Genomic DNA, 15293 nt, shown 5'->3' with positions numbered 1-15293 from the left:
ACTGCTCTCTTGGTTGAAGACACTTGGAATTTTGAGGATTTCTCATATGGAAGTCAATGACTGATAATGACCTCCCGTAATGGGCACTAATATTCATGAAGCTGAAGGAATATTCCTGCTCCACTGCTAGCAAAGTAGGGTTTGGTGATGTTTTAAAGCATGAAAATTGACATATCAAATAGTTTTAGATACACAAGTGTGAAAGTTGTTGTTAACCACATAAATGCCTAATTTTCAAAAATCCTTTAAAATAGCGGATGCTGTAGCCTAATTCTGTGTTTATGAGCATCTGCATTTATTTATTAGTTTCAGCTCTCCTGGTTTGTGTGTCTTTCTAGTAAGATACACTATAAAACAGAAGCATCTAAAGATTTCTCATACATTGTTCATTATTTTACATACCCTCTACACGTTCATTTTTATCTTTACACTAAGAGAGCTCCTTCTCTTTCAAAATACTTCCAAATGAAAACACGTCTTAATTTTTTTATTGCTCTTTTCTAACACTTTGAATTTCTATCATATCTGCTTTTTCTTACTTCATTTCAGAAACAGAAATCATGACAGATTAGTTTTCCAATTATTCATGGAACAACATGCCTTTACTAGAACTACCTGTTTTTGCTTTTCACGCTTCTGCTCAGAAGTGCATACTGTGCAAGCTGCAATGAGGCTCAATTTCCTTTCTGACTAGCTGTGGTTAACTGGAAAATGAAAACTGTGATGAATAATTTTTCATTACTTCTTAAGGTGGACTAGCCATATTTCTTCTATGCAGATCTTATACTATTTCAGGTTATATAATCAACTAGCTTTATTAGATAACACATAATGAGTTCTGCAAACACTGCATCTGCTCTCTCCAGACATCCTTTCCTAATAGTTAACTTAAGTCCGAGGCAAATCCTTTAGACATCCTGCTATTAACATACACTTTTTAACCACAGTACTTGCAATTTTAAAAAGTTGTATAGGCACATCCCTAAAATTGTAAAATATAGTTGACACTGCAGTAGAAAACAAGGAAAAATATTGTTTCTTGCATGTAGGGATTCTCATGTCTGGTAACATCTAACAGTGCAGTCATTCATGTCTATTTACACTCTTTTGAAGATTTTCCATCCACTTCCCAGGGCTCTATGAAGCTTCAGATCCTCAGAATCTTTCACCTACGACATTGTGCTGGCATATGAAAAGCCATGAACCATATTTCTAGCCAATAGTGCTAAGAAAATAGAACTGTACCTCTCATTTCTTGATATTTACCTCTATTGCAAACACATATAAAACAGATTGTGAACATAAGTAAGAATTTCTTCAGCCATTTAAATAATTTCTCAATAGGGAGCTTCTGGTGTGCCAGCTAAATGTACATAAGAGTACTTACACACAAATAAACCCCCCCAAAATATTGAAAATGACACATTTCTAACACCCTAGAAGTAGTATTAGAAACTTGTTTACAAATGTGCATCTTCTACCCATGGTAGAAAAAACAAGGCCCCAAATTAATTATTAATTGGTCTGTAATTATCATTGTTCTGAAGATTTTTTTTTTCATGGAGTAAAGCAAAACGCAAGCAACATGTCTTCTTGAAGAGTTTATAGGTGATATCCAAGACAAATACATGACTAAGCTAATAACAGCAAAAAAATATTACAAATTAATTTCAAAATATTCCTAACTTCATGTCCACTATAAATTGCAGCAGCTGTGATACGAATGAGGAGATCTCAAGCGTGTGGTCTGCTGCTTAACCACCTTATTTAGTTTAAGAAACTAAAGGATTTTTCAGAGTATATAAGCCAAGAGTCTCATTTTGTCTGTTGAGGGAAGTCAGTATTTTAACTTTAGGTATTTAGCTTAGTTTCTTAAAGTAGACTTTGTGAATATTTGCCCATTACTCACACTACATTGTGAAACTCAATTAACTGGGAAAAAAAATTCAAGAATATTGGATGAACAATCATGAAATCTCACCTGTATTTTGTGCAGGTAGAATTTTGATGTGAAGGATCTGGTGGATTAAGTGTTATTCTTGGCGAGACCTGAGCTGACAGCAAAAATCCCGAAGCTAGAATAATGAGTGCTACAGCAGTACCTAAAAAAACAGATAAAGAACAATGTGATATATTCTCCAGAGCACATGAAATAATTCTCTATTGAACTGAACTATGTTTGGGAAAGCAAGGCACCTCATTACCACGCATATAGTGTTCGCTAAGGAGTTTTGATGAGAACCCAAGAAAAATACCCTTTGTTGCATCCACGTCTTGAATTAAGTTAGATGTTATAGTCAGGTGCATCAGGTTTAATGTCCAAATTAATAGATTAAGACTTTTTTTTTAAGTATGAGGAATTGAAAACTGCATGAAAGAATAGATTTTTTTGTGTGTGTGTTGAAAATAATGCTGTAAAGGTAAAACTTAACAGTGATTTTGAAATCACCACACTTCTTTCCACTCACAGGCTTGAAGGCTTTCCTGTAAAGCAGAAAATAACATCAGGTCTTCAATGGGCTCAGCTTCCCTTGTAAAACGAGGGAAATTTGATTTTTTGTAAAAATGCTACCAAAAGGCCCAACTCCAATTTCTGATCTGGTTTCGAAGACCACACAGACACATAACGTGTGCTAGGAACTTCCACCTACCATCTATTTTCTCCTGTGTTCCTACCAAATTCATTGTACATGACCTGGGCAAAATGACGAGAGGGAAGATGGCATAAAAGGTTCAAAATTTGTGCAACAGGCCACTACTAGAACATAACCCATCATTTTCCTAACTTCTTTGTCACACACACAATACACTGTATCATTTTAATGAAAATTTATACTTATACACTTCACTACTCGTGATACTACTGCAACTGTCCCAAACTCAGGCTTACAAAGCATGTGCATCTTGCTGCTTGGTGAGGCATCTAATTCTATGTTGCATAAAACAACCTGTATTCCTATTTGTATACTCACTATTTATGTGGCGCATTTTATTTGAGAGTTTGCATAGAAAATGTATAGCCTGATCCACAGTCTACCAGTACTAAAAACATAAAAACAGTTATAATTTCGTGAGCTAGTTTCTAATGATCTAATAACATTATCCTTATCATAAAAAATAGACTCTTGAACTGCTGAAGCACATCCCACATCCAGAAGGCAGCATAGGTTTAGAAATGTGCAATGGTAAAGCTTAATGGCTGAGGGCAAATGAAGGCATCCCTCTGCTCCATATGTTAGAAGCACGTAAGTAATTTTCTCAGAAATCCCTCTGTGTAAACCTTTAGAAATGCCACTGCATTTAAAGCCTTAATATGTCATTCTGGTATTCTTTAAGAAATTATACATTATCTGGTTTTTATTTTGGGGTTTGGTTTATTTTTGGTGGACGGAGGGCACGTTTGGGCAGTTTCAGGTGTGGGTTTTACAGTGTTTTTGAAGAGAAAAGCAAGTGTTTCCTAGCAGGCAAAGCCACCAAATATGAGAAAAACCTTTTCTGAGATATAAATAAGTTCCAAGATCTGCATAATAAAACTATTTGTAAATGTGTCTGTGCTGCAGCCACAGCTAACAGGCATGAATATGCACAAACCGCAGATGATAGAACCACACATTTACCTGAACCGAGGCAACCAAGACCTTAAATTCCATCACAAGCTATATGCGGACAAAGAACCTACCCACCATAAAATGTGCTTTCAATTTATTCTATGCTTGGCTTTGTACCGCTGTGGCTAGTAGCTGTATCAAAAACCTGTTTTCTGGGCAGGCTGGATATTATTGCACTAGATTTACTGTACTTCCAAAATGCCACAAACTAGACAGCAAATATCTTTAGGCAGGGTATATAATCTCACTTATATTCATTCTAAATATGCCTTGTCTGTCTTTTAAGTTAACCAAACACACTAAAGCTCACTTCTAGTACCTCTGCAAATGTCTTTTTTCTTTGGAAAAATATTGAAAGCGTAAACATGGCAAGTGAAGTTTATTATATTTGCATTCTGTGAAAAGTTTGTCTATGATGAACAAAACCATACGATTACAGTACTTCATTAGCTGAGCTGGGGGGAAAAAAAAAAGGCAAACATCCTGAAGATATTTTAGATTTTCTCTGTTACAAAAAGTGATACAAATTGCCCAATGCTCAAGCACTACCATGCTTTTAAATTGATAATTTCTAAAAGGCAAAACCAAAAACACAAATAAAATGGATACCGCACTTGTCAAAAATTCTGCAAGTTTCCCAATTATAATCTTTGAAGAAAGAAATTAACTGAAGAAAGAGAGCAACAGAAAAATAAATAAATTATGCCAAGATTTAATGAAACCAAGAGAACTCAGCAACTGTAGTAAACAGAAATAAAGAGATGGGATTTTTTGTTTTTACAAGCAGTGTACTATAATTTCCCTCATGTTTCTGGTTATATCTGAAAGGGTCAGGTTTTCAAACTTGCTAATATTTTGAAAACGTTAAATTAAATTAAATGTAAAATAGCTCTTTCCCAAATGTTTTCGGAAAGCAGGAAAAGCTGCATGGGTCTACAAAATTAAATTATAGTACGCTGGCTTTTAATCAAAACATAAATGTTGCTGCCTCTTTACTCATTACTCTTGCAGGTTATCATCTAACAAACCTCAAAGCAATTAACCTTTACCAAAAAAAAAGAAATCCCTCCCTTGCAGCAGCAGGCAAAGGTAGTAGTTTTGTCTTCGTTTTATGTAATGAGAGACCGTGACATACCTGGCTTCTCCCAAAACGAAAAAAGCATCGAGTAATAACCTAGTGTGAAAGTCAATGTTCTTAAAAATGCAAGTCAAACTACAGGACTAAAATAGAAGTTTACTCCATGAAAAAATTCATCATGGAAAACAAATCCACCAGTAGATTTAGTAATTATCATTTTATTAAACAGCTCTCTTGCTAAGGAAAACACACCATATCCACCCCTACCTAAATCAAAGTGTCAAACATTGCATAAAACATTTCTAAGTAGTGCGGAGAGATGACATATGACTTCATAACTGCAATTATTTGTACTTTCCTTAAGGAGGGGCAATATGATAAAGAACGTAGCAAGCAATGGAGCCCGGATTAAGTGTTGCTGCAGACCGGCAACTGACCACAGAAGGACCAAGAACATTTTTACCAAACTACTTTGTGTCCAAGCATCATAAAAAAATGACTCTTGATTGTATTATTCTCCTTCATTAATTCTGAGTCTTATTTCTATATTCTTCTCTGTTCTATGTCTAATATGCTTCATAAGAGATATCTGTATCGATATTTCAAATGTATGACCTTAGAATATATTAACCAGAGCCAAAAACCATAGTTCTGTGATTGTATGAAAAATCCACGTGGGAATCACACCTGTACAGCTGGGTCCACACAAGCAATAAACTCTTGATGGGTTGGCCAGACATATGAGGTATTAGGACCAAATACATAAATACTCCATCCCAATAGACTATATAAAGGAGAGGCAGCACCCAAGAACGACAAGCATCAGTGCAGTGCTAGGAGTGATCCACTTCATGGAAAGATGAGAAAACTGACAAGTACCTCAGGGAAAATAAGGTATTAAGCATAAGGAATGGTACAGAACTGGGTCTTTCTCCTCTGAAAGACTTGGCACTAGCTGGAGATGTAGAAGAACTAATAAGGGAGATGTATTTTAACTGACCTGGAGGTAGACTGTAGTGATTTGAGATTTTTGTTCGTTATTTTTAAGATATGAGGAATGTGCTTTTTCAAACACCTCTGTCATGACCACATTTCTGAACTTGGACCATGAAAAATGCTTCAGGTTACTTGACTCCAAATCAAAATGGTAACACAATAAATACACACTTACTATAACTTGGAATAACAAATTGCATCCAAATTCCATATTTTAATTTACAGATTTGGGTATCTGTGTGTAGAACCAGACACGGCAATGTGCCAGCACCGTTCTGCCTATATAAATGCCTTCAAATACTGTGAGGTAGATTAACTCCCATCCCTCGCGAACTGCAGATGGCCAGCGACTTGGCAGGTGGTCCCCCACTCTGCTGTGTTGCATTAACTAGAAGTCTGGATCCCTGACAGCGACAACAGAACAAAATATGGAAACATTAAACCTTCCCAGCTAAACACTTGTGAACATAATTTCAAGAGAAGCAGGAACTGTTTCTCTTTCCCAAACCCTGCTCCTGGAAATGTCAGAACCTTTCAGACATTCAGATAGAGGTAGGTATCGGGCACAGATTGCTTCAGCCAGAATGAGCAGGTTACATGGGAGCAGGCTGGGACTTACCAGATAAAAGGCAGGGTGCAGCTGAGTGTAGGCAAGACTGCTCACTCTGCCTTTTCCTGCCTCCAAGAGATGGCTGCGTGGTGAGTTACCAGTGTCTGAATATTTGGACAAAATGGACAAATCTAGAATTCCTTGTTTAGTACCTCATGCAGGAAATCAATTAAAATCACATTGGTGCAGGTGAGGTGTTTACTGTATTGTATTTGAGATAAATATGCAAAGAACTGCATGAGTTTTTTAAAAGTGCTGAAATAGCTATGCGATATGCTTTCTCCAGTAGCTCTTCATAAGATGTTGTGAATTCACATTAATGACCCAGAAGTTACATATCACATCATAGATACACACAAGGTTTAAAACCTAACCAGCTGTGAAGTTCCAAGCATCTGATTCCTTATGGTGAAAAAAACATAAGAAGCAAAATGAAAACATTGTCAAACATGGCTTAAAGGAAAAACTGCAAATGAAAAAACAATATGCTAAACCCCTATTTTTTAAAACAGTCCTCAGCTGTGGTACTATGCTACTAATCTTGAAATGCCATATGATTTCAGGGAGAAGATGAGGTCAACACTACTATTTTAAAGAGGACTACTGTGGTAAAATTAGCACTTGACATTTTACTTTCATTTTATTATTCATTAAGAAGAATATACAATACACTAATTAGGCACTCACCTGTTAAACTACCAAGTGTAAGTTTCCGGCGACCCATTCTTTCAACAAGCCAGACTCCCACGAGAGTAAAAATGAAGTTTATAAATGCTGTCAGTGCAGCCAGCCAGATCGCAAGCCTGTCATCTTCAACCCCTGACATCTGCAAAATGGTAGCACTGTAGTACCTGCAAGTGGAGGGAGAGACAAATACAAACATCACTGATTTCAGGTTGGCTCATGCTATATTTTCTGATTTTAAAACAAAAAAGACCATAACAAACATCAAGTGTGTCCTCCTGCATAATGCAACTGCAGACCGACACCACATCACCCTGGGAAATCAGGCATAACCAAGGCATAATTTGTGCTTCACTAAAGTTTTAACTGGAAGACATCAAGCGACAATCACCATTCCCTTGGCTTTAAACAGGCTTATTTTTGATGGTCAATCATATTCTGCTAGAAATGGCAGTTGCATTTTTAATTTAAATAAATCCGGCTTTCAAATCCAGCTGTTGCTTTGTGCTCTATCTTTTTTTCTGCCAAAGCATGCAGGATTTTAGCACTCTGTACTGTCTAGGGAAAGGTAGCTCAAAAATCAAATATGTTTTCCCTCCAGCTAAAGGTCATATGGAACTAATCAATGGCATCCAACGTGCTGCAAGCGACACTTGCAACCTCCTGGTTTTATGTTTTGGAGTTTTACTTCACTGCCACGGAAGCACTTTCTCCATTGTGCTACTTTTGTCTTAACCAGAACATGATTGCTTTGAAGTGCCTGAGTGGCACATTGCAGGGATATGAATCTACACCCAATGGGAGTGTTCGACAGAAGTTTTCACTTCTCTCTAAAGTGAATCAACTGTTCCAGACAAACAGTAACTCATAAAAAAATTGACTGAGCAAAATGAAAAGGGAAGAAAAAGGAAGCCTCCCTCCTACCATTTTTTCACAGAGATCAAACGACACAGACCTTGCTCCTGTGCTCTCAGAGAGAGCTAAATAAACCTTCAAGAAAACACATGAGAAGCTTCATTCATAATACAGTAGATCTTTTCACTACGCCCTATTGATTTATGCTGATTGAAACACTGAATATTCAAGCCCTCAAATACCTACTAGTCTATAGGATTACACACATTAAAAACCATCAAAAATGTCTAAACTCACTTCCTTTTTCTTCACCAAAATGCAGCTTGCTTTAAATGTGCCCTTGTTGTTTTAATGCTCAGTTGTGTTATCAACAGAAATTCTAGTGGTCTGCATTTTTCTGTTGTAATCATAAACCACTTTTTGCTTCAAACCAATAATCCATGACAGACAATATGCTCAACTGACTACCTGCAAAATTTCCTGAGCCATTTAAGGCACTACCAGCCATAAATGATCACACTTATGGCTGGATGTTACTGTCTCATCCTCTGGCTAATACAAGATATGTAGATTCTTCCAGCTCCTTTCCCCCACCAGGACATCCATTCAAGGCCATCTCTACACAACCAACTCGTGGTGCAATTGAAGACGACCTCCAGACTGAAACTGTTGGTACCAAGGACTCAGTCTTTGCATACACATGGGTTGAAGTCTGGCTCCATCGTCTGCCTCCTTGTCAGCACCTGCAACACCTTGTCCAGGCTCATTTTGTCTGAAAGAGCTGCAGACTCTGAGATCATGGCAAGAGTGGGAATCTTGGAGAGACAAAGATTCAAGAAGGATTGACATCATCTGAATTAAAACACTAATGCTAACACATCCTCACTTCTTAAGGCTCTTTAAATTAAATCGCTAACTGCCTGTCAAAACTTACATCATATTGCACCGGTCACCAAAATCATCCAGACAGTCTGTAACCTCCCAATACACCTTCCTTTTTCTTCTTAAGGGTAGGAAAATAACAACAAATGTCAAGTCTTGGCCCACTGACACCTCCTATGAAACTCCTATTTACTGCCAGCAGATAAGACTTCAGCAAGACTTGTTTAACTCTACACATCTAAAACTTCTCAAAATACAGTTCTACTGGGAAGTCAGAAATTGCCTTTAGTCAGCAGCAATGTAGAGCGTACTGATGCTATATGATTAAAAAAAGCAAAGAATAAAGAATCACATATGAGCAAGTAGATGTCTACTGCCTAATATATACAAGCAGGCACTTTCTGCCCCTGACGTTCCTTCTGGTGGCTTACTGCACTCACGAGTTATATCTTCTCAACTAGAACTTACTATTCATCCATAAATAAACAACATATTTCCTTTCTATGGAAAACAAACCAGGGAAATTTAGATTCTGCAAATCCAAATGCTAAGCTAATGAAGTCTGGGTGCTGAGCAATGTTGTTCATGTTTACTATGGCACAGCAATCTAATTTTAAAAAATTTAAAGAAAACTTGCAGAGATTATGATAACTACTAAATGTATTTGCTTACGTTTACCTATTTTAGTATGCCCCTTTCTCACACCAACCTGTGCAGCCCTAACTGCCTACTAATGTAACAAGATGACAGGTCTTTTTAATTTCTTCTTGACATGAAAATAAACTTGTAATGTTGTACAACCATGGTGAATATTGCAGCCTCTGCAAGGAATGCAATTTCAGTGACAAAGTTGTGCAATCCTAGTTTATTTTCTCAAATGTAAAGAAAATGTCAAAAGCACATGCAAGTACTTTATCTCAGAAAGCACATAAGTACAATTACAAAGCCACACAAAGTAACTAGGTTGAATATATATAGAAAATTTTAACATTGTTCATTTCTGAGGATGTCAAAACGATGAAGCTGTTTTATCACGAGTTGCAATACATTAAAAAAAACTGAAACATTTCCACATTCAAGGATCCTCAGATTAATCTTTTGACTACATACTGAGAATGCACAATATTGAAGGAAATCAAGCACCCCTAACTATTTTCCTCCCTCTTCTCCTTTGAAGAGTCAGTATTTTTTTAAAGCACTGACATCCAATACTTAAAGAAAAGGAGAATTTCCTCCCTTCAAGCAGGTCTTACAGACAATCACAGATGCATCAGGGTTTCTAGGTTAGCTCATTCAGCAGCAGAGAAGAAGCCTCTGATGCCAGGCTTCGTAGCTCTCAGTCCAAAAAAAATGCCTGTTGATAAGATACCATCACAGCTTTGATTGCCCACAAGGAGCTGCTCCAGCCCATCTGTTACATCAAAGCTATTCCAACAAATTTTCTGTCTAAGGATGATAGCCTTGTTTGGACAGATTTTTCAATTCTTATAGAATTAATGAATAAATCAGAAGCACCTTCTAATATCTTGAAAACATTCAAGTTTTTGCTTTTAAGAAAACAAATAATAGATTACTCTGGCACTGCTTTGAAAGGGTTTGTTAACATTTTCTAGTACAATACTTTGGAAACCACTTTCTAACTATTCAAACTACTCAGTCAAAGAAAATCACTCTCTCAAGATAATGAAACCCTCTACCTTTTTTCCTCAACTGAACTGTAATAACGCAAAGTGAAATGGTAAGTAATTCAATAGCAAAGAAGAATATAATTAAATATTGAGGAAAATCCCAGATTTACATGCCCTTTTTCTACAACTGTGCATGAGCGAAGATCCTCTCCTTCTGCTCTACCAATTTATTATATGTCACAATCATTGAACCAAGTCCGACAAAAGTATTCATGGCAAAACATGCTCCACATTCACAAAACTGCATTCCATTTACACCTTCAACGCATTTCTCTGCTCCTTTAGGAATTATTAAAGCTTATTCCCATCAGGTTTGATGATCCCCAGCATGGAAACTGCATTAGATGTGTCCAAAAAAGCAGCAGTATATTACAACCTGTATGCACATGGAATTTAGTCCCTGGCTGACTTCTAAAAGTGGTGAAAGATTCAGGTGAGAAGCATCAACTCCATGCTTTCAGGTACGGACACTTGCAGTCTGGCCATAGTGTCATCTACCAAGCCAGGCAGCTGCACTAGTACGAGATTATGCCAACACCAATCAAGAAGCTGGACCAGATACCATCTTGTAAAAAAAAAATCTGAGATTAATCTTAATTCAAATTTCACATTGATTTGAACAAAAGTGTCCCGCTTAACTAACAATTCATCTAATTTATTTCATGTTTCCCTCCTTTTGTGAACTATCCCACATCCCTGTAAATACAGTTATAACCAAATTAACTTGTTGTTCTGACACGTTTTGAATATACACATTATGACAACAATGAGGAAACATGTTAAGCCATCCTTCACATTTCACCTTTGGCTGATAAAAGATCATTGTGGTCTTACATCTTGATAACCTGAACAGCAACAGAGCAACAAATGGCATTGCTATTGAAAGGAACTCCCAGAAACAGCAGAAGAAAGCAAGAGCAGCATATGGGAAGTTAGATGCCAAAGTGCTGGAAATGAAAACAAGATTGGAAGAAGTTGATATATCTGGAAAGAGCCAAAGACAGCAGATGCTCAAGGTGTGGCAGCTCCCTGACAGGAGGGATGCTACGGACTTGCTAAGCATCATATGAAGCCTGCGGAAGGGAAACGGGCACATTGGCGAGCTGCAATGTAAGAATATCCCTTAGTTAGAGTTGTTTGAAACTAGAGGTCTCTTCTAACCTCAACCAGTCTGACACTGTGAAGCCCAAACCTGATCACCTCCTTTCTGAATTCCTATAATATGAATTAGTAATATTAATACCAGCATTAGCACTGATATTATGAAATATCTGAGCACAAATCTACTTTTCAATGGGAATTGCTTTCACCAAGCAAAAATTTGTTGATGCTGAATCTCCATTAGCTATCGATAATGAAAATGGAATCTCACAGTAAGGATAAGATCTAACCTTATCTTTGACATCAGACATATAATAAAGTTGATCACAAAAGCTGTAAGCATCCATTTCATTGCTATGATTCAGCATCAGTGCCAGGACGGTCACATTAGTCAGTTTACAGCCTTTAAGATGCCTTAAAAATTTAAAACTTTAAAACATCAACTGATAAGTTGAAAAAGGGAGCAACAAACAACCTCAACCGCCCTCTGAAGTCACCCATAAAATGACAGACAGGGCAAACCAAGTTTTGTGAGACCTTGCATGATCCCTTCAAAATCTCTGTTTTCCTTTGATCCAGTTTGATTGTAAACCTTGTAGGTATATTTTCACTCACTGAACTTTTGAAATGCATGCAGCCAGTCTCTTGCTTGAAATCACATGACTTGTTTGCTGCCCCCTTTAGCATGTATACCACCTGCCTTCAATTTCTGTTCTGAGAATGCACCTCATGACCTATACTCGTGACCTACTGCAGACTGGCAGAACCCAAAACAACACAATTAGCTTATCTCAAGGTTCTGTTCTGCACAAGATTGTTTCAGTGCCAGTCCTGCAGGACACTCCACTGTTCTCTAAAATAGCAACAGCTGTTATGCCTCAAAAACATTAATAAACCTGGTTTTACCTTAAGCATTTAAAAATCAGAGAACATGAACACTGATATGCAAGAAAATATACATTTAAATATATATTACTCCATGTGCAATTATATATGCATACACACACACTGTGGCTAATATCACTCTGTTAAATGTAACACGTCCTGTTCTACTTGATGTGATGACTTGCTTCTGCAGGGCACAGGGGACATTTTGTCATATCTGCTGTTGCCTTCCAAAAGATACTTAACAATAGATTTAATCAGTTATAAGATGCTGCTCTTTGTGCATGTTAGCAGCATCTCTTGTGGCACAGGCGAGATGTACCTGTATGACAATAAACAAACAAAAAATTTTTTATTGTCTATCCATTGGATGTCAATAAGACCCTTCCAGCTCTTCCAGCTCATTAGCTCCAAAGGCAACCGGACTTCAGCTATGAAACAGGACTACTGGGTCCATGTACCTTCAGGTTAGGAAGGTAAAATATGTAAGGACTAGATCCTGAAATCTTACGGACTTACAGACTCGGCTGCTTTAAAACACTCCAGTTTAAGACTAACAGTTGAATATTCTTTCCCCTATTTCCACTTTTGAAGTCCTGAAGAGCTCTCTGAGGAAGAGAGGCTGCTGTATCATCTCCAAGTCTATACTTGGATGTTTCATAAAGAGTGCCTGGAAGGCAGCCCGGGGGAGTGCCACTGTACGCTTACCTTCTGCAATTATACCTTCAAATTCCCTTTTTAGCAGTAATGATGTATTGTGCTGGGGCACCCAAGGGGCTGTGGAGGCTGCAGAGGGGCAAAAAGGACAGCAGGGAGTGGGGGGGGATGTGCCACTCCCTGCTCCCCTCAAGTCCGTGCGCCTGGTGAGGGCAGGCGCAGCCCCTGGGGTGGTGAGGGATCCCAGCACTGCCCTCACCCCCCGCCTGGCCAGTCCCCTCTGTCCATGCATCCAGTTTCCACGGGCAGGTGGGAGAGAAATGGCTGGAGGGGGACTGGCAGTGTGGGGCTTCTGTTTGCTGGGGGCTGTCAGGGAAGAGTCTTGGGCGTCTGGCTGCGCTCTCTTCCATGATCGCCCCTGGAAAAGGAGAGGACAAGAGGAAATGGCCTCATGTTGTGTCAGGGGAGGTTTAGACTGGATATTAGGAAACATTTCTTCGTGGAAAGTGTGGTGAAGCCCTGGCAGAGGCTGCCCAGGGCAGTGGGGGAGTCTCCATCCCTGGAGGGGCTCGAAAAATGTGTAGACGTGGCACTTTTGGACGTGGTTTAGTCAGCATGATAGGGTTGGGCTGATGGTTGGACTGGATGATCTTAGAGGTCTTTTCCAACCTTAATGATTCTATGATTCTATGAAATGCTTTCACCACAGAGTGAAATGACACAGTGGATGTCATTTGCTACAGTGTATTTTGATAAAAAACACCCTCAGCATTTGGTACTGTTTGACAGATAATTATTCATACCCAGTATATTCTCTGATTTACCACAAATTATCCATGTGCAAAGCACGTGAAAAGGTTTTGAGATTTACCATTTAATTATGTTAGAAAAACATGGAATTTTTTTTTTGAACATCCGACGAGCCTAAGTTCTATAGCTATTAAGCAAGAAACTGTTCCAGTGTTTGACAAGGATTTAAAATACCTTCTAAGGCTTAAGATCACCAAGATACAAAGATCCTTCACAAAGGAATTCACTTCCCTGGTTTAACGGGTTACTGTCACACAGCTACTGGGTCATTTGAAAATACTGTTGCAGTATCTGCTATGAGATGGGACAAAAGTCCCTGCTCCTTTTTTTTTTTTTTGCTTATTCACAACACACCTGATGCACCTTTGCACACAGCCAGAGTGCTTTTCACGCTCAGTCATTTCACTCATTTATGCGGGTCTTTCCCCGGTCTCACCTGAAACTATGGGAAAGAGAAATTGCATTCTTCTTCATAACAGAGAAACGGTAAGATACCAGGAAAAGTTAAAACTACTGTTTAAAAGGAATAAAAAAAATCAGGCAGAAAAAGAATACCAAAACCCTATGCAAACCTGTAAGAAAGTGCTCTGTAAATTTGGGTTAACCCTGTAGCTAAAGCCATTGAAGAAGCAGGTTGAATTTAACTGGAGGGTTAAACTCAAGAGTAACAGGCAGAGCTGGAAATGAAATTAAAGCACTAGAAGGAATAAAGTGTTGACCATCCTCCTCCTCTTCCCCAAAGAGAGATGCAGTTTCCAGCACAGAACAAATAATCTGGAGTCAATAGCATCTATATGCTTAGCACTGCAAGAAAAAGCAAAGTAACTTGAACTTTTTCACCTTTTCTTTGGTGGTTTCATTCAATACACTAGTGCTGAACTCTTCAGCAGAGCATTTATGAAAGAAAATCACCACCATCATTGCTACTTTGTAAATGGAGACCGCTGAGGCTTTGGGGAAGAGGAGGAAGATGGTTGGCTATTTGCAGATATCTACAAGTACTATCAGCAGCAGAATAATGACAGTCCAGAGTATTGCTACAGATAAATGCTCTCTGCAAATTAATAAGTGTAAAAGCAGAGAAAGAAAATCCCCCAGGTGTTTCACAAAATACACCTTGTTCCATTTTTCACTCGTTCTACCAACTTCAGTATAATTTAGATTATATTTAATATGCCATGGTATTCTAATGCTGGAAAGCACTAATGCCTGCCATAAGCTGTCTGGGATCCCAAAAAGTGAAGTCAGTCCTCATTAAAATCAATAGACTTGCTAAAAGCTAGACCCTTAGTTTAAGCCAAGGCTAGTGGCAAACAAAGGGACTATGTAGACTATAGTCTCACCATAACAGCCAGGAGTCAGCAAGCTGGAAGGAATGGGATCTCCAAAAGCAATGAAAAAAAAAATTAAACAGACTTCCTTTTGAACCTAGTTTACAG

General features: G+C 38.2%; 1 protein-coding gene across 2 annotated transcripts in view; it reads right to left on the bottom strand.

The window, feature by feature from the left end:
* Positions 1–15293, bottom strand: part of SLC2A13 (solute carrier family 2 member 13) — a 292776-nt gene that overhangs the window by 172933 nt on the left and 104550 nt on the right. For both annotated transcript variants that reach the window (XR_011336699.1, XM_069849820.1), the window contains exons 5-6: positions 6980–7143; positions 1982–2102 (exon numbers count right to left, since the gene is read on the bottom strand). Coding sequence is in view for 1 of the 2 variants with exons in the window: in XM_069849820.1 (XP_069705921.1) it covers positions 1982–2102; positions 6980–7143 (285 nt within the window). In the remaining variant the exon portion in view is untranslated. The remainder of the gene's footprint in view (positions 1–1981; positions 2103–6979; positions 7144–15293) is intronic.

This window comes from Phaenicophaeus curvirostris, chromosome 1 (assembly GCF_032191515.1).
Source record: "Phaenicophaeus curvirostris isolate KB17595 chromosome 1, BPBGC_Pcur_1.0, whole genome shotgun sequence".
Lineage (NCBI taxonomy): Eukaryota > Metazoa > Chordata > Aves > Cuculiformes > Cuculidae > Phaenicophaeus > Phaenicophaeus curvirostris.
Note: the sequence above shows the minus strand (reverse complement) of the source record. Positions and strands in the feature narration are given on the sequence as shown.